The following is a 26,140-nucleotide window of genomic DNA, read 5'->3' as shown; positions in this document are numbered from 1 at the left end:
AGTCTAGGAAACTAAAGATGGAAGATGGGATTTTAGCAGCACCTGCAGACCGAAAAAGGAAAAAGCGCAATGATGAACTAAACCAAAATGTCCTCACTTTTTTTTGGAGATGTTGAGTTTTTTGTTTACGGCCAGACAAAAAGGACTGTGTTGCAGTAAGAGTAAATAGGAAAAAGATTCACAAGCAGGAACACCTGCTCCTTTGAAACCTGAAAGAAATGTTCATTGTGTATTGTAAGCAGTATGAAAATCAACTGAGCTTCTCAAAATTTTTTGTGCTCAGCTCAAAATGATGCACTACATAGGTGCTTCTGGATCTCATTCAGTATGTGTATGTGCAGTTCATCAAAATGTCAAATTAATGTTGGCTTCAGAAACATGGTGTGAGGAATGTCCAGAAAAACTACAACTAGAGGCTTTTCTTAAAGACGCTTTGAAAGACTATGACCTTGAAGAAACAATGTAATATCACAGCAATGGGTACACACACACACACACACACACACACACACACACACACACACACACACACACCTCCATTGTGATACCACTGCTGTCCATGCCTTTCAAATAAAGTTAGTAGCATATTTAAAGACAAATATTGTGAACATTTATTACTTTAGTGATGGTTCAGTTGCTCAATATAAGAATTCCAAAAATTTCACCAATTTACGTCTGCTCAAAGTGATTTTTGGCATCCCTGCTGAATTTTTATTTTTTATTTTATTTTTTTAAAAAACAAGCCAAGGCAAATCACCTTGTTATGACATTGTGGGAACAGCAAAAAGACTAGCAGCCTGTGCTAGTTTGCAGAGGCCCTTAGACAACCAGATACTGACTCCATATGATTCATTCAAATTCTGTGATGATAGTATTCGAGGCATACACTTTTTTTATATACCAAAATAAGAGTTTGAAAAAATTCCAGCTTGAGAATTGAACAAAACACAGTTGAGATATTGCCCCCCAAAAATACTCAAAAATTTGCGCATAGAAAATTTTGGCGGACTTTGCAGGTGCATATATTTTCTTCTAGGCATCCAATGTTAATTAAATTTTATACATGTATAGACATTATAGGTAGGAATAACCCTCTGAAGTTTTGTTGTGATTGGTTCATATGAAAAGCATCAGCAGTCGGTCAAACATCGGCTACCAGAATAGCACGGCGAATTTCTTAACCACTTTAGAGGCTTGTATCTATATATAGGTGTGGCTGAATCACAAATTTTTGCTGTGGTGTGCTTCAGCATAAAAAGTTGTCTATGTATGGTAAAGCAAATGACCAAATGTGTGCTAGAACTTTTAAAAAAGCCTAGCAAACTTGACACATTTGCACCTTCGTATATGATGCGAAGATGAGTAGCCTCTCTTTAAAAGCCCCTAAAAATTCAGTCATTGAGGATACTGAATTGAAATTTGGTATATGACCATCAAAGACCATACAGAACCTTCACAGCAAATTTCATTAGATTTGGAGATGGTCGAGTGGGAACCTCTGGTCCCCTTGACTTGGAATGACCCCAATGTTATTGAAAGTGTTAAAAATAAATAAGGAACCACACCCTTGTGGTATTCATTCAAGGCTTTACATTTAGTATATAGTGAAATTCTGCACATTTTTAGTTTGAATTTATTATGGATCTTTCAGGAATCATCAGTGATGTAAAACATACAGTAAAACCCCCCTTTTTACACTTTTCAGCGTACTGACCAAAAAAAAGGTATAAAATATAGGATATCACAGGACACCCAAGTGAAAATTAATAAATTACTCTTACTGCATTCTCTTTATATTGTTCTAAATATGAAATTAATACCATTTAACTTTTGCTTTTGGAAAAAAAACCTGAAATAATTGTTTTTATTTCTTTCCAACGGTTATTAGCTCTACTCTTTTGTGAAACCACATTAAAAAGATATTTGTGCTCTAATGTGAGACTTTTTATTGGTATCATTTTAAATTACAGTAAATGAAGCTTGTAACACAATATTTGTTAAAACACTGAAGTTTGCAGTCTTCATAAATGGAAACAATGGGCACGAAATCTGCAGTTTATTGCCAACAAGATCACATACTTCAGACCATCCTGGGAGAGGAAGAGTGCAGAAATTGCCATCATGTTATGGAGCATCTTGAGGAGTAATGTTTTGTCTGACATCAGGTCACACCAACCTAAGACTGTGTGCCTAGTATGGATTAGCATATTTCACACAGAAGTAACGATTCGTGAAAGCTCGTTATAGAGATGGCTGTCTTCAAAAGCGGTGTTTATTTGTATAAATGACTGTGAAATTAATTTAAAGCTGTTGTAGTAAAACACAGTGAGCAGAAGGAAGGTTGTTACTAGAGTCAGTACTGTTAGATCGCAATTATCATTAAGGCAGTGACTCAGCATATTTCCCACCCTTATGAACACTGTGAATGTATAACACAGGCAGCTCTGATCCAACACCCTGAAAGTGAAAATCTTGCCTAACTGTGGTAATGTTATGTTACACTATCAGCAACTTTGCTTATAGTCTGTACTTCCTGCTTTGTTCCAAGGCTGACTTTCAGCAGGAATATAGTACACTCTTTGCAGAAATCTCTGTTAAAATCAATGTGAAAGGTTGGGATAACACCAAAGCAAACTTGGTGTGGGAAATGTGTAACACAGAATTATTAATGATGGGAAACTATTGCATTGAAAGAATAAGACTTCCGTTGGGACTGAAAAAAATGACTGTAAAAATTGGGAAAACGTAAAATATGGAAATGTAAAAACAGGTGTTTTACTGTAGCTTGTTGTTTTTGCTTAAGTCATCCTACCAATTATGGATACACATAAATAGGTGGATGGCATAATCATAAATTTCTGAAGATGTTTGGTACTATATCACTCTTTAAAATGATAATACAGATGTTAACGTAAAAAACTTTCAACACGTGTGGTGGGCTCACTTTCTTAAGTTGTAGAACTGAGTATATTATCTTAAATAGTAAGTGTTCATCAGACATGAATGTGATGTTAGTAATTCCTCAAGGAAGTATGGCAGACCCACTCTTATCTAAGTAGCATATATGGTGCGATCACAAAACGTGGTGAATGATTTTATCAGAAACAAAATAAGCTTATATGGAATTTTATTTAATCTCCTTTAAAGTACTGTCTTTGCAAACAATGCACTTACACTAATGTGGAGTCAATGACAGGAAGCATTTCCGGATGGCTCCGTTTGGAAGAATGTTCAGCTGCTGTGTTATGACCCTCTCAATGTCACAAATGGTGGCAATATGTTTTTCTTTAAGCACAGTTTAAATTTGTGGGAAGAGCCAGAAGTTGCACTGTGCTAAACCTGGTAAGCAAGGTGGATGTGGTCAGACAAGAACACTTCATGCAACAATTCGTGAATAAAAAGGTGTTGCATGGCACATTTTTATTATGAAGCAGGAAGTCAGTGGGCCATTTTTTGTGGTCTTTTTCTTCGTACATCGTTTTACAAACATTGCAGTACACCTTTGTAAAATTCCGCATTTACATTTATTCCACTTAAAATGAACTCTGATCACACTGTGCCCTCATTGTGCGTGTGTGTGTGTGTGTGGGGGGGGGGGGGGGGGATATTATATTAAGTTTTCGAATGATGTGCCTTTTAAGAGTGAATAGAGTCATTGGTTATCCATAGTGAACTCTGAATTTTGTACTCAGGATCATACCAATAGCCCCAAGTTTCATCTCAAATTACAATTTTGGACATGAAGTCCAGATCTGAATGAAGACTGTCCTTCAGCTCCATGCAAACTGACACACAATTTCCCTTCTGTTTGTCACTCAAAAATCTAAACTAATGGTAGTACCTCTGACAGAAATTGATTAGAAACATCTCCCCTGAGACCATTGCAAACATATTCATTCTTCGGATTTTTAATTGTTCTTATTCATAAACTTGCTTCTTAACATCAAATATTGGATACTGGTGCATGTTATGGTTGTCGGACATCCTAGTTGAATATTGTCAATGTTCAATCAATGAATAAAAATTGTAGACACAGTCTAAGAATACCATAGTAATGAACATTTGACCATATGATCATATCTGTCTGCTTTTAACCTGTCTCCAGTCTGACAAGGGTTTCCGATTGCAGTTTTTCCAGTGATATTGACCCTGTTGGGCCAAGTTGGCTATTAAAGCCATCTTTCAAGCTTGTCACTCTCATAACACCAATTGCATCCTGCCCTTAAACAAATAGTTATCTGTCAACTGTGGATGACTTGAATGGATTACAATGCTACTTGTTTAAGATGGTTTTGTGCTACACGACTGTGATAACATGCTTAATTCTTGTCAGTCACTTTGTGATCTCCTGAATTGTCTAGTTACAAATTTTCCTAACATAAGTGGATAGTTACCCCTATATTTTGAGAATGAATGATTAATCTATTATTTGTGTAATTCCTTGCTGTACTGCAAAATATTTGTCAATCCAGAATAATTTGTACAATTCATAAAAGTCCTTGAAATTAGTTGAATAACAATCTCTGTTTTTCTTAGAATCTGTAATACGACAGTCTCCATTTTTTTTCTGTTGAAATTTTATGACAACAGTGTCATTATACTTACATGACTTAAATGACAGAGAAATGGCTGTAATCTGTACTGTACTTGTTTGGATATGTTAATTTTTGAGAGATTTCTTTTTATTTTTGCACACAGGTGAAGGCAGGAAAAGGAATCAGATTTCTGTAGGTTCGTGCAGTGAAGTGTCCTTCCCAGGTAAGGTGACTGATGCTGACATCCGATCTTTGAATGCGTCAATTCAAGCACCAAGTGGCCTTGAAGAGCCTTGCTTCTTGAAAAGACTGCCAAATGATAATATCGGTAAGTGCCTCTGAAACTATAATGTCATTTCTGATGTTAAATGACATTTGTCAGTTAAATATACATTTTACTGAGTACTTGAAATAAAATTTCTTCAATTATCATATGTACATTAAGCTAGATCAAACAATGGAAAGCCGTGGTCAGAATATCAACAGCATTGTGAAAAGGATAGATTGCTACTCACTGTAAAGATGACACACTGAGTTGCATTTTAAGCTAGACTACTTAAATTTCAAATGTGTAAGTACTTTAAAAACTATGACAACTCATGGTGATTTCATGTGGAGAGGGTAAGTACAAACTGATTTTTTCCCCTTCTAAGACATATTCAAAAAGGATCCTTTGAGTGACAAATATCTCAATGGAGCTGTGTCTCATAGTCTCAATTTCTGAATCCAAATGCAGCCAGTGGATTAAATTAATGGAAGAACTGGATTTGGGAAGAAACAGCTATAGTGCCTGGATGTTACTTAGACACCTCTGTGATGACAAAACTAAGACCTCAATACATAGCAACATTTACACAAATGAAATTGCAGGTCCACTTGTGGTGAGCAGCATGATCTGACCAGAGTACTGAATAAAAGCAAAACTATGGAGAAAAGCAGAGTCCTTGAACTATTCAAGCCATGCAAGAACACAAGTGATACCAACAACTACAAGGACTTTGTTGTGTCATTTATACAAGATCTTAGGATGAATGTTTCTGAATTGACTGTCTGACGGGGTAGACTCATCGCTAATACCAGAACAAGAAGACTTTTGACCAGGAAGAGGTACTTCCCAATTACTGCACCTCTTCAGTGGGCTAGCTTTTATTGACTTGACATGGGCCTACAACACAGTGCCTTGCTGTACACTCCTTAGTAAAGTCTATAGAGTGACAAACAACTATTAACTCATTCAAATGATTTAGTGCTTTCTGAAGAACAGACATTTTTTCATTGAAATGAACTTGTTCCTATACTCTGTAATATCTACACTATTGATAAGCCATGCCCACAAGATGCAAAGAGGTTTTTTTGTAAACATGGTGTTGCCCTATCTGCTTGAAAGGCAATGTTTGAAGATGCTGAAGGTAGGTTCAAATCCAGAGGAGTTGTGCAGATTGTTTTCTTACTCTCAAAAGAATCATGTAAATCAGTACACTGCTTTGCTCCAAAATATCCAGGAGTAACTCTTGACTGATCACCCACCTATAAGAATCACTGCTTAAACACCAAAAGGAAGGTATCAGTAAGGCGCAATATTCTCTGGAAATTATCTGGAACAACCTGGGGGCCACATCCTCACATCTTAAGATCTTCAACCGCAGCTCTTTGTTATTCAGCTGCAGAATACATCTGTCCCATTTGGTGCAGATCTAACCAAGTGAATCAAGTAGATGTTACCTTAAATGAAATCCAGACTCATTACAGCAGATGTCTACTATGAGTGTGCAGCCAGACTGGAGAAATCTTAAGACACTGAATTTGGGGACCTATTCTTTATATGGGTATCAGTTGGCAAACCCAGAGGACCAAGTTAAGAAAGAGCTTCCTTCATTTGACAGAAAGCCTCATTTAACCATCTTCATACATCAGGCAAAATACATGGCTTGCCTGATCCAGCTATCTTGCAGTATGGATGATACCTTCTGATAACTTCCCTTCAAGTCACAAGAAATGTTGGTCCATATGGAAGATGATAAACAGGCTGCACCCTGGCATTGGCAGAATGAAGATAAAATTGAGAAAATGGGGATTTTTGTGCAACTTCTCATTATGTGAGTGTGGTGAAGAACAGACAAGAAACCACCTCGTCTGCAAACTGTGCCCAAGTACATACTCTCTGCAGAATATGACTGATGTCACCAAGGGATCATGTGAATTACCTACATACTGCTCACACCATATGCAATATGTATTTGTGTAGCATATAATTAACTGATGCCATTACATGTTAGTAGAAATGTTAATACTTCTGGTATCAATTTGTTTGGAGTATTTTTGTTAATGTTTGTGAAACTGCTGTAACTTAGTGTGTGTTTCTGACATGATTAAACAAACTTCCAATTTATAGTTTCTAAAAATGGCACTTGTATACCTGATCGTTATTGGAGTTTGGATGATTGGATCTAATTTCCACTAAATATTGAAGCAAGACATTTTCATAGCTATATTTAATTTTGCAAATAGTATCTGAAACACTAAAAAAAAGTATTGGGTTTATCATGCAGATTAAAAAAAAGTTTCTCACCATTTGCTTGCATGCAATGGTGGTTTGATAAGTCTGGTAAAAAAGCAAGAAAAATTTTGTTTCATAAACAACTGACATTACTTCTCGACGTAGCCCCCTGTGAGGGATACGTGCTTGGTTCAGTGATCCTCCAGCTTTTTCATCCTATCAGAAAAATAGGTGCTGCCAAACTCTGCAGAATACTCATAGACTGCAACTATCATTTCCTCATTTTGTGAAAATTTCTTTCCTACAAGCCAAAGTTTTGAGTTTGGTATTGTGAAGTAGTCACTTATGGCTAATTCTGGTGAATAGGCCAATAGGGTAGATGAGGAACCAATTAAAAGCCCAATTCATGGACTTTTGCCATTGTTATCCCTGATGTTTGGGATGGGCATTAGAATGGTGATAGAGCACCTTTTTGTGTACCAACCTTGGTCATTTTTCAGCCAGTGAAAGTTTCAGCAATCCAACAATAAAGCATAATAAGGTCCACTTATAGTTCCACCTTTTTCCAAATAATCTATGAAGATTATTCTTTGGGAATCCTAAAAAAAGGAAGGGTGGCCATCACCTTACTAGGTGAAAAACATGGTCTTTGCCTTATTCTGTGCATTTTCACCAGCACTTATCAATTGCTTTGACTGTCGTTCTGACCCAGCTGGCTAATCATGGAACCAGGTTTCGTCAACAATCACAAACCAATGCAAAAAGTCTTGCAGGTTGCAATTAAACATCACCGGACATTGTGTTGAATTGTACTAGATGCACTTCTGGTCTACTATGAGCAATCATGGCATCCACCTTGCACACAGCTTCTTCATAGCCAATTCTTGTGCAGGATATTATGCACTTGCTCAGTTGAGATGCCTACTGTCTCAGAAATCTTACAAATTTTAATTCTGCAGTCCTGCATTATCGTATCATAGATCTTGTCAAGGGTTCCCTTTGTGGTGACCTCATTTGTAGGGGCAGAGCATACTTCTTCGGTGCTTGCCCAACCACATTTAAATTCATCAATCCAAAAGTAAATGGTCTTCAGTGATGGTGCAGAATCCATGTGAACTTCATCTAAATCTGTTTTGATTTGTGAGGCTGTCCAACCCTTCAAATGACAATGTTTAATAACAGCACAAAACTTGGTTTTCTCCATTTTCAGTTGCAGTTAACACACTGACCAGTTCAGAATAATCAAGCCAATCAAACATGAAGGCGCCTCAAAAATGTTTCATCCTTTCATGGAAATTTACCAGACTTATCCAACCATCCTTGTCTGTTTTTATTGTTAATTATGGAACCACATAACAATTATAAGATTTTAGGGGGGCAGAATGATTTTCGCCTATAAACATTTTGCAGTGGAAAAACTTTGCATGAGTAAAGTTACAAAAGAATTTAATTGATAATTTGAGCTAATTTTGTGTCCAGCCAGCTGAAATCTTGAGACTTGTAGCAAATAAAGCCAGCTAGGCTGAGTTTTTCCTCAGTTTTTCAAAAGAGTTTTAGATACCAATCCCTAGGAAACAAATTTTCCAGTACTCCTAGGTATTAGAGATAACAGATAACAAGGATTCAAATTTTACAAACAGCTGGACTATAAAATTTGAATTACAGTGAGCATGACGAAAAAATTTCTTAATAACAGACTCCAGAAGTCAAGTTGAGACTAGCAAATGTGTAAAATGAATTAAATGCTCTGAAATTGAAAATATCTTCTCATTTATATTCCTTGTGGTAGGTTTGGAAATCCTTGGTGGAAATATCAATGACAATGTTCACATCAGGTCTGGACATGCACAGATAGACTAATGATAAAGATGATGCCTTGTGATAAACAGGAAATTTGGGTTAGCCCCAGTCTGGTACAAATTTTCAGTTGTCCCTACATAACAATTAATATGAAATGTGTTCAGTGGTACTGTAGAACATAGGGCTGCTTACAGAGAGATATCTGGTAGAAGGGAGCTTGGACAGTGGACAGGCCAAAGTGGAAGTCTGTAAACCAGTTGACAAGAAGTTGTTGTCAACAGTACTGTCACACTCAATCCATGTAACATACACTGCAAACATAATCCAGATAGCACAGTGACATTTTCTGTATCTGGGTGGTGGATAGCTTTAGTGAGCAGCATGATGGCCAATGAAAAAAGTAAAGTGCTCAGGCTGTGATGCCAGTTTTTAGTGGCTACATGATGCCACAGATTATACCTACCATACACGGTATGGCCACTCACACTGGTCGGCAGTGTGATACCCTCTTGGCCTGGTAGATAATGTTGGAAGTGGTGTGTACTGTGCTTTATGGGTTATTGAGGGAGTAGAGCAGTTGCCCTGGTGTCCAGTAGCTAGATATCAATGGAGTTGACTATCCCGATGTCCTGCAGACATAGTAATGGCCGACCTATGTTGCATGTGGCATCTGCCTACTCGGAGTGCTCTGCTGCCAATTGTTATTGCCCAAAATACACCATTCTATGTCCAGTATATGCGATAGCTGAGGCCTGGTGAAGAGTACCGGTGCTTGGTAATGCATCAGTCATTGATCCTGCAGAAAGCTGGGTCTGTAGCAGGTGATCAGGCAGCTGTTGTGTGTGTGCCAGGTGGGATTGGATGGGGGAGGCAGAGGCACCTGTGGGACCTCCCTGGTGGTGGTTTCATACACAAGGTGGAACTGGGATGCTGCCACCACAGAACATGTCCAGGACTGAGCTTTCATAAAGTTTCAAACCCACACCCGCATCCGCACCAGGGCTCCAGGCAAGAAGGGCACTGGAAGAGGTACTCGCAGTGGTCTTTCTTCAGAGTGTAGCAAGTGGAACAGTATTTGCTGCTGGTGGCTGCGCATGGTCTCTGCTGGGATGCTCCTTTTATGTGTGTGGTCCATTATGTTCTAAGAAACAGGGGGCAGGAGGCTTAGAGGTATTCTCTCAAACTGTTTCCAAGACAGATAATGCTGCATTTATTCAGTTGTGTATCCTTTGGCATTTCCAATGGTTAACCTATTTTTATGCACTTAGTTGCTTCAGACAAGGTTTCATCAGTGCTCATTATCTGAGCTGTGATGTGTAGCACTTCCAGAATGTTTTAATGAATTCCTGCAACCCCATGTGTAGACTGAACAGACTATTTTTATCTTTATCAAATGCTAAATATTTCCCCATTGGAAGTTGTGACGGTGGACCAGGATTCACATATTTACTTGCAGACTTGTAATATATTATACAATTGTAGGAGCTGAGATATGGAGCCCATTGTTGTAAATGTGCTGAGTGGTTTTTCTGAAATATTGACTTACGGGCCAAACAACAGAAGCAGCTTGTGGTCAGTTGATAAGTGGAATTTTGTTCTGCATAAATAAAAGTAGAATTCCTTTGTGGCAGAAACTATAGCTAAATCCTCCTTTTCAATGAGGGAGTAATTTCTTTGAATTGCTATCAAAGAATTGGATGCAAAGAGAATTGACTGTCCTGATCCATCTGTGCCAGAAATGCTCCAATGCCACATTGTGAGGCATCTCTTTCCATTACAAGTATCTTTTCAGATACACACCCTAAAAATGATGGAGTATCTTTCCAGATGCATAGGTGGCCAGGGCACGATTCTGATCTTGGTTTTTTCTTATTGTCTGAAATGCTTTTTCATATGCCTTTTAACTATGAGTGTAATGCTCTTCCATTGTAAAAGGTTTAAGTAATGCAGTATATTGCCAGCTTTTTGGATGAATTTGACATAATAATTTAGTTTTCCCAAGACAGTGTTTTGTTCTGGCTGATTCTATGGATGTGCTAGCATGTGTATTACCACTAGATACTTTGTGCGTCTGATGGCTGTTGTGTTGAGGACATGACCTAATTACTTAATCTCTTCTTTCAAAATAACTCCTGTTTTTCCAGCCTGCATTTCACACCAGAGATAGCTCACAGTAATGCCAATTTCTAGTAAACTTAAGTGTTGATTAATATTACTGCTGCAGTGATCTGTACTTGAAATGATACTGTGTGCTTTTTGGCATAAAGTGTCGTTAGCATTTTGCAAAGTTGATTGGTTCCAAGGGTAGCACTGAGCTTCTTCATGTGTATTTCCATTGCAACAGTTTCCTCCATCGATTAATTGTGACACACCCTTGGCAAACTTCCAAATCTGCTGCGTTGCTGGTAAACCTCATTACCAGAACGTCAATGTTTATTTACGACCAATACAACATGGTGCAGAGCAGTTTATGGATTGTTTACAAAGCTTGCTGTTTGTAGATGGAGTCCCTGCTCAATCCAGTAGTGGTCATGTCGCATGCCTGGGGCATCATTGATGTGTGTCTTTGTTTCTGTCTAATATGCCAGATGACTGTAATGCATTTAATGCTCTGTGCACCGTACTATTTCCAGTTGATGTTTTATCTGAACTTTAGGTTGATGAGCAACTTTAATGCTTTGAAAATCTATAATATCTAATCTAATTACCTGTACAGGAATTAAGTCTTGTCATACCTCCTTATTTCACAAATGCTGCACAATCTTATCATGGATAAGAGAGACCAGACATGATGGCTGACATTGTCAACATGTAAAGCCACATTTACATCCCAATCACCACAAATCTGTTACCTCGACCTTATAAGATTGATTCTCACTTCTGCATGTTTGATGAAATCTTAATTTCACTGTCACAGTTTGCACATGCTGCCTATAGTATGCTGTTATCAAGTTGCACATTTCCACAAATGACAAAGTGACTGTGTCTGTTGGCAGGAGTTACAGAGTGGAATAAACCTTTTTAGTCATTTAGATTATGACAGTGCATCGACAACCTACAGGCACTCGAAACAACTGAATTGCAACAGAACTTGCTTCTATAGTTCAGTGACACACAATGTTTAATTTTATTATACCTGTATGTTAAAGGCGTAGAAAACTCGTCAGCCAAGCAAACAATGCATGATACTGCCAAGGTTAGTTAAACTTGGAGTATTTTGCGAAAACTGAAGATCATGGTTTTCTTATGTTGATTACTAAGGTAAAGAGGATGGGTTGCTAAGTGATAATCTTTCCTAAAAGATTATTATGAGAGGTTGTGGTACGCGAGGAAATTTGTTGCTTCAGAGAACTAGAACATGAAAAATCTGAATTACAGGTAAGAGAGATCTCGTTCTAGGAAAAGAAAACAACTGAATGATGAAAGGGAATGTATTTTGATAGCACGTGTGGAATTTGGCTGTCTCATAGGTTTAACTTGTCTGATTTAGACTATGTACATTATTAGACAAATAAACAACAATTCACAATTCTCAACTAGAGAAGTACATGGGGAAAGTTGGGTGCATCAGAACATTGCAAGGAAGCCTAAAGAAAAGCAGTGAGATTAACAAACTGTGAAAAAGGTATCCTTCTATTACCCACTACACCCCACTACACACACACACACACACACAGGAGCATGAAGAACCTCGACTAGCTCTTGCATCCTATCCACTAATCTGCTCTCTCTCTCTCTCTCGCTCTCTCTCTCTCTCTCGCTCTCTCTCTCGCTCTCTCTCTCTCTCTCTCTCTCTCTCTCTCTCTCTCTCTCTCTCTCTCTCTATATATATATATATATATATATATATATATATATATATATATATATATCCTTAGATGTACATGTTTGATTGTCATTGGTTCAAAACATTTTGGCAAGTTACAATGCTTCATACTTTTCACTTAGAAGTAATATATTTTGGAATCATGTCTTTGAAAATAATGTTGAAGCATAACATTTCACTTCTGTTAAAACACAGTTTTTCCTAATTCTAAATCAGATAAGGATTTTCAAATGCATCCTAATATTATTACATTTGATGTGGTGTGTGATAATTATTTCTGTATGTTCCTGTTGTCCCTTATTAATAAGGATGTATATTGTGCATATTGTAAGGGTTTCAAAATTCATCAAGTTCTTTTCCTAAAGAGCAGAACAACTCAAATTAGAAACTCTCATAAATGAATTTTATGAAAGAGGTGGCCTTCATAGATGTGACAACACTGTTTTGTGCGCTTGGTACTAATATTCCAGTGAGGAGTATATGTGCTATCAAAGCAGAACTGTAAATTTCAGCTTGCGAAGGATTAAGTTGAACTCACAAATGACAAAGTATCAAAGAAGTGAATTACTTTCTTACAGTTCAGATGAATTACTTACAAACAGGAAATGCAAACCGATCTAAATTCTGGATATTCAATTGCGGCCTTAGTTTTTATTCCTTGTGATAAAATGAAATTCTCAGTACATAAAGTTCTGATATGCTTGAATGGTACTGTGTTTCTGACATTGTACTCTATAGATGGATTCCTGTGAAATTAATTTATTCTCTTTGAATTGTTTATTAAATTAGTTAACAACCTACTGTTTCCCACTTTCAACGTGTGAAGTAACTGCACTTAGAAAATGTATGTTACAGGTATTTCATTTACACCAAGAGAAGTAGGTGAACATGTTGTCTCCGTAAAACGCCTGGGAAAGCACATTGCCAATTCACCATTCAAGATAAATGTTGGTGAACGGGAAGTTGGTGATGCAAAGAAAGTGAAAGTAACAGGTGCAGGTCTTACTGAAGGGAAAACTCACACAGACAACTCTTTCACCGTTGATACAAGAAGTGCAGGTAACTATCATTATTTAAAACAATCTTTTTCCTGTTGTATCCTATTAAAATTTCTCCATTAAGTCTCCCAACATCTGCAAAAGTCTTCGATCAACTAATAAAGAAACTCATTAAATTGCAGCAATTTGGTTTTCATAGGTTGTCTTTTTAAATATTACGTTCCACCAATTAGTATAACGTATGTATTCTGACGCTCTGTATTTTACATAGATTGCAAATGATTTTTCAGATTAATGTTTTCATCAAATAGTTAAAATGAACACTGTCACTAGAAATTATGCATTGTAATTAGTGAAACTACCCCTCTTCATATAATCAGCTTTTTTATTATATTCATCTTTCACAAAAAATCATGAATTATTTTTTGGGGTGAAATTTTGGCTGTACTTACACTGTTTCTGTAGGGCAATCAAAGGTACTGATCATACTTAACTGTCGTGGAGCACAACTATCAGGCTCACACCTTATTATTTTTATTAATGTGATAGCAGTTATTCTGAAGGAGTGGGAATTCTGCAGTTATTCGTCTATTTCTGTATTTTGACAGACATATTTCTGAATACAGTAATGTACGGTAATTACTAATAAAATATGCTTAGTGTCATACGGTTGTCACTTTCTATAAAATTATTTGGTTATTAGACCACATCATGTTTTAAAATGTTAAAACGTTTTTGCCAGTATTGCATATGGTCTTCATTAGCACACAATGTGACCCCATATATTTGGTAAATTTAGTAGTACAGAGATTCAAAGGTCTGAACTTACTGCTTTAATTAGCTGCAGTATTTTTTGTAGCATTTTAAGTGACTTCCGTGTGTGCCGAACTACTGAAAAATAAGTGTACCATGATCTGAATTCCTCAATAAAATGTGGCTCTCAAACTAAATACTTGCCGGAACAAGTTCTGAATTTGGAAGGAGGTAATTGCATTCCACCACAATAGAATAATGTCAAATGCAGCAACCTTACATACTTTCGAGGTAAAAATAATAGGAGGAACCCATGACTGCCACTTTCTGGGATGTGTATTATTATTATTATTATTATTATTATTATTATTATTTAATTAGCATTACACATTGCTGTCATCAAAGCTTCAAATATTGTTAAAAAATATCGAAGCAGCCACGTGATACCAGGCCACTGCATAGGACTGTGCCCTATATTATATGTACTGGTGAAACCAAACATGCTGTGCATGGTATATTATTGTTGGTACCAATTTAATCTCCAGCTGCAGTGGGCACTGCTACATTTGTTACATTTATGTGGTTCCATTAATCTCTGGATGATAACAGTCTCAGATATTGTTGAAATCTCAAATTTTATAGTGAATTAACGTGAAAAATGTGCTGAGAACATTTAGTGCAACAAATCTGCCTCAAAGACTTCAAAGTTCTATTGTTAACAGTTGTCTATTTTATTTAAAAATGGCAAATTAACTGCTCACTTTCTGATGCTTAATTATTATTATTTTTTACTCAGGGTACGGTGGTCTGTCACTGTCAATTGAAGGTCCAAGTAAGGCAGAAATACAATGTAAAGATAATGAGGATGGAACCCTGAATATATCGTACAAGCCCACAGAACCTGGGTACTATATTGTGAATCTCAAATTTGCAGACCATCATGTAGAAGGCTCACCTTTTACAGTAAAGGTTTGTATGTATGCTCATGAATTAACTGAAGCAATTTCTGAAAAAAAAAAAAAACTGGATATTATACAAATGATGTATTTACACTTTGTTGTCTTAGAATACAATATTATGGTGTATGGGTTTGAATTCTCACTATAACATTTGTTTTGTTGCTTAGGTGACGGGGGAAGGATCGAACAGGCAACGTGAGAAAATACAGAGACAGAGGGAAGCTGTTCCGATAACAGAAGTTGGTTCTGAGTGCAAACTGACATTCAAAATGCCAGGTAATTTGCTTATTGCTGCAAAACTGAAGTTTTATGACCAGATTACTGCATTCCTTTGAGAACTTTGCTACAGTGTGTTACAGCAGATGACATTCTTTTGGCTGCCATTACAATAGTGTCCTCCATTGAAACAGGAATGATTAGGGAGATAACTGACATATCATGTACACCGAAATCATCTGTGTACATGCATTTTCCAAAGTTATGTTTACTCTAGATTTTTCTCAACCATTTTATCAGTAATGTTCCCATTTCATGGAACGGGCACAGCAATTACAAAGGACACCTTCTGTGTTCGTTTGCTGCTTAACAGGACCAGACTAAACAGCTGTTATGGGTAATCTGTGTATTATCTTTTATATTAGAAATGTTTGCTTGCAAGTTAAGTTCTTGTGCACCCAGTTGGAACTATGAGTTAATATACTCCATAGACTGAATTATTGTATATTTCAGTATGACAAAGACCTTTAAGATGACGTTACATGCTTTGCTTTTGGGTGTGTTTTAAAACAGTAAAAGCACATACACATCTCATGTAGTCTCATAGAGCCAGTGAAAAAGCGCAACTGCAAATAGAGTTTTGCAAAGGAAAGTAGTATCAGTTTCAGATTGTTAAGGAGTCATTGTACAGATTGATGTATCAAGGAGGTCATTATCATCATTGATGTTATTTGACACAAAGTACTGCTTTCGGGAGAGGCAATTCTCAGTGCTCTGAACAAGATGGATTCCTATTAGCCTGGATTATGAGTGAGCTATCCCTGCCCCCCCCTCCCCTTTTTTCCCCTCTGCATCTGCATAGATACTCTACAAGTGACTGTATGGTGCGTGATGGAGAGTACCATGTACCTGCTTGTTGTTTCCCCTCCTGTTCCACTTGCAAATAGAGTGAGGGAAAAACAACTGTCTGTACGTCTCTGGGAGACTTGATACCTCGTATCTTATCTTCATGGTCCTTACATGCGATGTATGTTGGCAGCAATAGAATTGTTCAGTAGTCAGCATCAAATGCTGATTCTCTAAATTTTCTCAATAGAGGTTTTCAGAAAGAACATCGCCTGCCTTCCAGGGATTTCTGTTTGACTTCCTGAAACATCTCTGCAACACTTACATGTTGTTTAAACCTACCGGTAACAAATCTAGCAGCCTGCCTCTGAAATGCTTCAATGCCCTCTTTCAATCTGACCCAGCACGGATAACAACCACTCTAGCAGTGCTCAAGAATAGGTGCCACCAGTGTCCTGTAAGCGGTCTCCTTTACAGGAGGACCACTCTTTCCTAAAATGCTCCCAACAAACCAAAGTCGACCATTTGCCTCGTCTCCCTCAGTTTTCACGTGCTCGTATCACTTTGCACTGTTATGCCCAGATATTTAAGCGATTTGACTATGTCAAGCAAGACTCTAGGAATACTGTATCCAAACATTACAGGTTTGTTCTTCCTACTCAACCGCCCCTTTTTCATATTTAGGGCTAGCCCCAACAGATCTGCTCATTCCCCTGAATTAATTTATGATTCTAAAAACTGAGAATGATGATACTTATATTAAAGTTTTTCTTTCATAGGTATTAGGAAGTGGGCTGTGTTAAGCACTGGGATAGTCCTTTTGAATATTTGTGGATTTAATAGTTTTCTGAACAGACCTTTTTTTTTTTTTAATACACACAAAGCTGCCTGTTTTTACCTTATCTGGCTAAGGGAAAGGAGAAAAGATGCCTCTTGGCAATGAGACAAGGTTTTAAATAAAAAATAAACTTTAGTTCTGATGTTCCATTTTAAGTTAATTCAAGTTGTCATTTTTTTTTAAATTTTATTTAATTTTTCTTTTCCCAATAGGTATATTCTACTTCTGATGCACGATTCCAGAGTAGAAAAAGGTGATACAGTGGTAAACACTGGACTCATATTCATCACAATTGTGGTTCAAATTCCTGTCCAGACATCAGATTTAGGTCTTCTGTTATTTCCCTAAATCACTTAATGTTGAATACATTTGCAGGGGTCTGGCCAATTTCCTTCCCATTACAAGCTCTTGCTCTTTCCCTTATGACCTTATCACCAACAAAACTTTAAACACTAATTTTCTTGCCTCCATGTTGATTACAAAATTTCACATCTACAAATTTTGTTAGCTATGGGAGTAAGTGGAAGTGAGAACATGTCAAATCTTTGGATCTGGGAGGATGTTCCAACAGTTTTTACTTCAAATTTCTCAATTTTTTGCCACTGATTAAAAACTCTTCATGAGTAGATGTGTCAGTCTTACATAAGGTGTTCCATTTCTTTCTTTTTGCAGTTGTGGCAACTGTCGTCACTTTTTGTTTCAGCCATTTGGTTCAAAGGACTTCGGTAGTATTTGTTGGCTGTTGTTTTACTTTTTATGTAATCTCTCAGAAAAATCCATTTTACATCCCAGAAACCATTTGACCTTAATCTTTTTAGGCAGATGAAATGAACTTTGCTTGTTTTGGTGCATGACCACTAACTTTTACCTACTGTTTTTGATTGCTTTTTCATTACTGGTACTAACTGGTAGTACTCTTTTTCATTTAGAGTTACAAATTGGGCCACAAAATAAGATGTATTCTGTTTAATATGTTCATTACTATCATTTTCACATTTTTTGTTGTATTTCTTTATTGTTCAATACCACATTGAGAAAATGTACACAGTTTTTGTCTACGGTCACTGTCTTCAGACCTCAATCACATGGATGAACTTAAATATAAGTACACCAATGTTCAAATTAAACAGCCTGTTTCTTAACTGCTACAAAAGAAGGCAATTACTCTTTATAAACTCTCATAAATTTTGCACGAGTTTCCATTGGTAACGAACTGTTCGTAATGAAGAATTTTATGAAAGCAAGGTGTTCCATTTTATATAAAAAAAACTATTTTGCAGAGTAAATTAACATTTACCTTGCCTTTTGCAAGCTGTACTCTTTTCCTGCCAGACTGGAAAATTTTAACTTAACCCTCACACCACCCATGGTCCCAGTGGAAGAAACATTCCAGCAGTTACTTGCAGAAATTTAGGGAGGCCGCAGATATTGTAAGTGAATTCCACTGGAATTTGAATTTATCAACTGAGCAATGTGGTGTATTGGTTAAGGCAAAGAAATTAAATTTAAAGCATGACTGCACAATCTTGTTTATGTTTAGTGTCCTTTCTGTAAATTGTTTCAGACAAAAACTGGTCTTGACCTGTCAATAAGGCCATTAACACTTTATTTGCCCATCCTTGACCTAATGAGAAAGTTTCCATCTTTAATGACCATTCCGTCAGTGAGGCAATGAAGTTCATTTTCCTTCAGCACCCCCCCCCCCCCCCCTTTTCTTTTTTTTAACCCACCTCCTCAATTTTCTGTGAAGTATCGCCACAGTTCTGCCTCATTTACTAATAAAGTATTTAATGAATGATGACAAATTGCATGAATTATTGGATATAATTAATGGGACAATGAAATACAGCTTCTTTAAAATATTGTCAGGAAATACCTGTCTGGTCACTTCTCTCTTCTTTGATTAATAAATGCTTTATGAAACCCACAAAAAAGAAGCACCATCATTATCAATTATAAAGTTGCCAGCACTCAATTAATATACATCTCTCAACTAATGTTAAATATTTCTAGCATGTCTGCCAAAATAAAGACAATAGCTGGGTGATGAATTGTGGCCTCCTCCTAATGCTAGTCTCTCCTTTCAGGAATCACTGCTTTTGATCTTGCTGCTACTGTTACATCACCAGGAGGAGTAACTGAAGATGCTGAAATAAATGAAGTTGAAGATGGCTTGTATGCTGTACATTTTGTTCCAAAAGAGCTTGGTGTGCACACAGTATCCGTAAAATATAAGGAAATGCACATTCCCGGTAAGACTCTTCAAATACTTACTACGTTTTGATCTGAGATGCCTGTTGTTGTAAGACTCTTTGCTGTCGGTAATATGTATCATATATGCAGACATTTAAAACAATATTGTCCATTTATGTAAAAAATGATGGTAGACAGACATCTGTTGTCACACTTTCTTCTATTAAACATGTTGCATTTATACAGAATGTGGAGAAATGGCTTATACAAAGGTATTCAGAGGGTGATACAGTAAATGAAAACAGACTACTTTCAATTAAAAAGGAGTGTTCAGAAACAATTGGTCTATAAAGACCTTAACGTATCAGATAAAAGTAAATCAATGCTACCCAATACAAGGAAAAAAAATCTCTTGCAAAGGAACTGTCAGCATTGACCAAATGTTCCTGCATTTGGTTGACACGAGTCAAATGTGCCAAATTCTTCATTGCCTCCTTTCCTCCTCAAAACATTCTGCAAATGTCAAACATTGTGATTTTGAGGCTAATAACTTCAACTTTCAGGCATTTGTTGACATTAGATATTTTGATTAGTTTTCACTGCCAATTCTAATAAGTCGTTTTCTTTTCATATTTTACATAAATCTGATTTCTAAATTTCACATTGGTGGCTATTTTCTTTTCAACTCGCAACCAGTGAAACCATGTGAAAAATGAAGTACCAACCTCAGTACCTCTCTATAGTAAAACATTCACTTGTATTCAATTTTTACAGAACTATTGCTCCCATTTACATGCTGTCAGTAGCTCAGTACAAGAAACATTACAAAGGCCTCACAACAACATATGGTACACTTTTTTCTTATTGTGAACATTTCTGAATGGAGATGTTAAGTGTTCTATGGCACATGCCATTAAGAAAGATCTTAGCAGTGAAATCATTTTCAGTGTGATGAGTGTGATACTTATTGAATTAAATAATAAAATTACAGATTTCCCAACAATATCTCAGTTAATATTATTTACTGTTTATTATGGCAAATTGCATATGTTAACCAGTAGTGAGGATGTAAAAGGATAAATAACTTGGGGTGATTGGGGGGGGGGGGGGGGAGTAGTAAGATAATATGCCCACTGTCTCCCATATACAAGAATTCACTGTACACAAATCTGAATAGTGCTTGAACTCAAGAGAATGATGCTTCCTTTACAAGGAATGTGAAATTTCCTATGACATCAAGTCTTGTCAGCAGAATTAATATCTCTAACTAGGTCTGTTAAAATTGTTTGAAAACACTTGGAAAATATTGTAGTGTATTATCACTGTGGTACACTCAGTGGGCAGATTGTGGTTTGGAATGAACTGTGCTGTAAGAAGTATATCAAACTATAAATAAAAACAAATTATAGTCTTAATGTACTGAATTTTCAAATGGTCCTAATGTGACTGCCATAATCTATTTATTATCCTTTTTTATACTTGGCATGTAATGACAAATGTTAAGTTTCACTTGTGTGCAGGATGACAATACTGGCAGTGATAAATACTTTTCTGTTATAAATCTGTCCTGAAGACTTATTCCAAATATTTCTGTTTGCAGGGTCCCCTTTCCAGTTCACTGTTGGTCCTCTGAAGGATGGTGGTGCACACAGAGTTCATGCTGGAGGCCCAGGTCTGGAGCGTGGTGAGCAAGGCCAACCGTGCGAGTTCAATGTTTGGACCCGTGAAGCTGGTGCTGGCTCTCTTGCCATCTCAGTTGAGGGACCAAGCAAAGCTGAAATAGACTTCAAGGATCGCAAGGATGGTTCCTGCTATGTCAGCTACGTTGTCTCCGAGCCAGGTGTGTACAGTAAATGAGTATTAAAAAGAGGTTAGTTTTGTACAACAATATTTAAATGAACTCCACATTTTTAGTCAACTTTTTGTGGCAGCTTTAAATATTACATGGTAGGAAGGAAGTTTTAATGTCCATTTCAAGGATTTCAAAACAACTTCCAATAAATGTGAGAACACACTCTCATTCCATAACGGTCTGGAAAATGTTTCTTAAACACCCACTGTCTTCCCCATCCCCTTTCAAAGGATTATGCTTATCACAGATGTTTTTCAAATCTACAGGTGCGATATTATCATTACAAAAGTTTCTGATCCTCAATAAAGTACTGTCTTTCAATGATAGTTACACACCTAGATAGTTTCCATTTTCATTGCACTTACTGTCAAATACAGTGTAACTGTAATAAAGTTGTTCTACAACTGAATTTTTAATGTAGTGGCAAGCATCTATTACAGTCTGTTGAGTGTTACAGAACATCATTTGGATGGTACATGTATTCTAAGATGAGAACAGTTCACCTGATGTAAATAGATGTTTGATGTTAGCATACTTTCATTTAGTTAATTTATTGTGCTCATGTTGTTATCACTGGATAATCATTATGAGTAATATACTAGCACTTTTTGTGACAATTTTACCATTAATAACTGGTAAAGGAAGAATAATTACTTCCTGAAAAAGCAGTGTTGATGTCTTTTACATAAACATCTTTGTTGCATCAAATTTATCAGGGTTTCTTGTGGAACCCATGATTTGTCTAGCATAGCCCCTTATACACTGCAGTTAAAGAAGAACTGAACAGTCCTCACCCCCCCCCCCCCCCCCCCTCCTCCCCTAAAGAGAAAAAGTCTGGTGCAAGTGCAAATTTTCATATTCAGAACTCTATACTGTTTTGTATGATGTCCTACTTCTGCCAATAGATGTATGTTCTTCTTAGGTAACTGGAGATAAGTCATGGAATAAACTTCTGAATGATACTTCTGTCAAAAGCCAACATAAGACAGTTATGTATTTCTCCCAAGCCATTGTTTCAAGAATTTATGTACACAGTATCATACAACATTAAAATTTGCAATGTTTTTAATACAGCATCAGTCAGGATGTTTGCAAATATGTATTGGAATACTGGATATAAAAGTTAAGATTGTCAGGGTTGTTGAGGAATTCCATAACTAACTTGGGTAAAAAAATATGTTTTCACTTGATTGTATAATGTCTGAAGACCTAATTTAGAACTCCAAGAACTCAATTTTATGCTTTTGTTGGCCCTATGATGCAATGTGGATGTTCTATTTTTGTGAATGGGCAGTTCTGAATATAGCTTTTAGTATGAATGCCATAACTTGTCAGAGTAGAGGGGAAGAGCTAGAAAAAGCTACCACCTCCACAGCCTGTTCCTTTTAGAAAAGATCTTTGGGTTCCAGCCAAGTAGTCCCACCCATTTCAACATGTGCAACGTTGTCAAAAACTTGTCGAGATGCCAAGAATAATTATCTTGGTTCTAAATTTGCACCGATGAGCAAAGCACAGATTTGTGGAGAAAGAGCAGTGCTGGAGAGGCAACAGCAGCACTCTTGTGGAAGGTGCAGCAAGAGCAGTCTTCAATGGGGGAGTATAATAAAACTCAGCCATTCCATACATACAAAGTATGTCAAGAAATAAAGCTGAACACAAATAGTGGTGCAGCCGAAACAAACCAGAGTAGCTTCTCACAAGTTCAACCAGATGGTAGGAAAATAAATAGATTTTTTTACTTTATTTTTAATTTTGCATGGTAATTTATAAATTACTTTGCTTTGATTCTTTGTTCCTGTGTGTGAAGATCCATTGTGAAAACTTAGTGTTTTTAATGGTCGTCTTTGATCTCATTGGTGAAGATCATCTTGCTGGGTGTTTCACTTCCATGCAACTTTGTATAATACTTTCGTCTGCAGTTTGCTTTTCTTTTCTTGAAGTGTTTTGTGTAGTGAACTGGAAAGTGACAGTGTAAATATGGATGAGTTTTTGAGAAAATTGTGTCCATTAATGTGGTTTACCACATTCTTTAGGTACATAGATCAGTCTTGGAGAATATAACATGGCTTCAAAAGAAACATGAGTGGGAATATTGTGATTATATCAGTGTAGCTGATGCCACAGAGCCTTCAGTATGCTGTGGAAAAATGTTGTTTAATTTCATTTGTGTTGTTTTATTTTTCTTGATTTGTAGACTTCTTCTGACAGTTTTTTTTTCTTATGCATATTAAAGTGAGAAAAGCTTTCATGTCCTTGCTTCTGCAGATTGACAGTTTCTTTAAACATAGTCTTCCATTGCATTCTATGTTTCTTCTAAAGTCAAGTATTCTATACACATCTTAGCAAGATCACTATTGCTTACTTGAAAATCTTTTACCATCCGTTACTGGTTCACATAAGAGACTTCTAAGCAATGTTTACTTAATTTTACCAGTGTACTGTATGCAGTTTAGCTATTCATGCTAATTTTATAAACTTGTTAGGTTTATTCCCCTAGATGCTTAATATTTATAATTACTCATAATGAAGTGGAATGCACGAAACTTTATTTTTGAAATGCACTGAAACTTCTCTGCTCATCTATTGATGTTTTTGCATTTATCTTCATAATATTCTTTCTATCAAACTCTGATCTTGTGAATTATTACAAAGCACTGCACAGTATAAGTGTACAATTAGCTACGTTCTAAAACAAATGTGACAGTATAAATGTGACCATTCCATACAAATGTTATCTACAGATATAATTAACAATATCGCTGTCACGATACTATGTTGTGCATCCACTAATATACTTTGTTTCTGCTGCATATGGCCACTTTCTGTGCTTGTCATTTGTATTCACTCATAAAGAATTTTTAATTAATGGTGCAACAGCCCTACTTAACTGTCTCACAAATAAATGAAATTATTATTGTATTTTATACTGCAAGCTGTGACAGTCATTGTTCACCTCATTTGCTTGCCTCTACCACATACTGCTTAAAGCTTTAATACAAAAAGATTATTGTTAATGAAAAGGGTAGTCGTGCAGTGATCAATATCCATAAAAAATTGATTTTGCTATTTGTGTATTTCATTACATTGGAAGGGTACATAAAATAAAACAAATTTACCATGAAAACACAGCAAGTGATTTATTAAGTATAAGGCATCTGTGATAAAAGTAGTGAAGTTAGGGTACTTTATTACACTAAAATGATCTTCATTTTTCTTTTTAAAAATTTAAAGTAGCAGTTTAAAGAGACTTCAGATTTAATGTTATCGACATGTAATTTTGTTTTAAGCCTAAACTATTAATCATCATTTTCTATTTTGTTTTTCCTCCTTTCTCTCAATATGAAATGAACTCATGTATCACAATGCAACACTTCATCAAAAAGAAAGAATCCAATGATCCTTAGTTGGAAAATGGAGATTTGAATTGAAGTTGACAGTGATTGATCGACTGTGGAAATAGCACATGGAGATCAAAATGCATATTGTACACCAACACTAGCATGAGACATCTCAAAAACTATGAAATGCGAGATAGAATTGTAAAGAAATATTGTGGAATGCACTCTACAGAACTGTAGCAGTGTGATAATCCTAGCCCACAGAGCAACTGAGAGATGGCTGTTGTAACAGTACTGTGTTGTAGGGGTGGGGTGGGGTGGAGGTGGGGGGGGGGGGGGGAGGGGAGAAAGTGGGTAGCTTAGGTTCAGCAGAGTGATTTTTTTTCATTGCTTGTCATTTCTCTGTGGCATTTTCTAATTCAAATTGCTAGTTTATTGAATTTGTACTTGTCACATTGCTTGCCTTGTTGTAACTTCCTTTGCACACTTTGCAGCTCTTTATTGGATACAGGTGTGAGGAACAGATGCAGTTTGTGGGCAGAGAATTTGGATATTAAGTTATTCTACATCTAATATCAAATAGTAAAAGTAACACATCTTTGTTTGCTGTAGTTACAGCATCAGTTGCTAACAGCAGATTAGGATGTAGAAATATTTCATTTCATTTATTATCATCCTTTGCATCATTTACATGATATAGGACTTGGCATACTACTGTCCATAATATGCACAGCAGAATATTACAAATTTCTATCAAACACACAAAACTAACATTACGTTGAAAATTAAAACATTGAATTAAAACACACAAAATTAACATTATATAATATTTTGAAAATTAAAGCATTGAATTAATGGGGTGTTCTTTTGCATGCTCTTTTAACATGTACCGTATGTGATGAATTTATATATATTTAGTACATTTTGGAAAAAACATATTACACCTAATTTAGAGTTAAAAGAGTATAAACAAGACATAGAACTAACAATGAGAACAACATGATATTGACAATACAACTATCAGTTAGTGATTTAAGGATTCAAAATATTCCTCTATGCTATAAAAACATTTATTTATCAGAAACTTTTTTAATTCTGACTTAAATTTTTCTGCATCTTCTGTTCCCCTGATGCAGAGTGGCAGAACATTATAAAGTTTTATTCCATAGTGGCTCACATGTTTTTAAGTTTTTGTTTTTCTTGTTCTTTCTACATGCAGATTCTTACAGATATGTGTATTATAGCCATGAAGATCTGAATTTACATGTAAACTACTCAAGTGTGTTCTTGTATGCATTATGCTTTTTAATATGTACAAAGATGATACTGTAAGTATGTTCAGCTGCATGAACAAGGGGTTGCAGTGTGATTGTGGAGAGCTGTGTGTAATAATTCTAATGGCCATTTTCTGGTATTTAAAAACTTCCCTCAATCGACATTTAGATGCACCCCAGAATATTATTCCATAGGATATAATAGAATCAAAATA

The 26,140-nt window shown here is 36.3% G+C and overlaps 1 protein-coding gene across 4 annotated transcripts in view; it reads left to right on the top strand.

Annotated features, from left to right (window-relative positions):
- The window catches only part of LOC126471109 (filamin-A), a 531,904-nt gene that overhangs the window by 489,395 nt on the left and 16,369 nt on the right, over positions 1 to 26,140 (top strand). For all 4 annotated transcript variants that reach the window (XM_050099189.1, XM_050099187.1, XM_050099188.1 and 1 more), the window contains 6 exons: positions 4,699 to 4,863; positions 13,514 to 13,717; positions 15,206 to 15,378; positions 15,536 to 15,644; positions 19,356 to 19,520; positions 21,062 to 21,301. In XM_050099189.1, the coding sequence (XP_049955146.1) occupies positions 4,699 to 4,863; positions 13,514 to 13,717; positions 15,206 to 15,378; positions 15,536 to 15,644; positions 19,356 to 19,520; positions 21,062 to 21,301 (1,056 nt within the window). The remainder of the gene's footprint in view (positions 1 to 4,698; positions 4,864 to 13,513; positions 13,718 to 15,205; positions 15,379 to 15,535; positions 15,645 to 19,355; positions 19,521 to 21,061; positions 21,302 to 26,140) is intronic.

Source organism: Schistocerca serialis, chromosome 3, assembly GCF_023864345.2.
Source record: "Schistocerca serialis cubense isolate TAMUIC-IGC-003099 chromosome 3, iqSchSeri2.2, whole genome shotgun sequence".
In the NCBI taxonomy this organism is placed as follows: Eukaryota; Metazoa; Arthropoda; class Insecta; order Orthoptera; family Acrididae; genus Schistocerca; species Schistocerca serialis.
The sequence above is the reverse complement of the archived record's forward strand: the minus strand, read 5'-3'. Positions and strand labels throughout refer to the sequence as shown.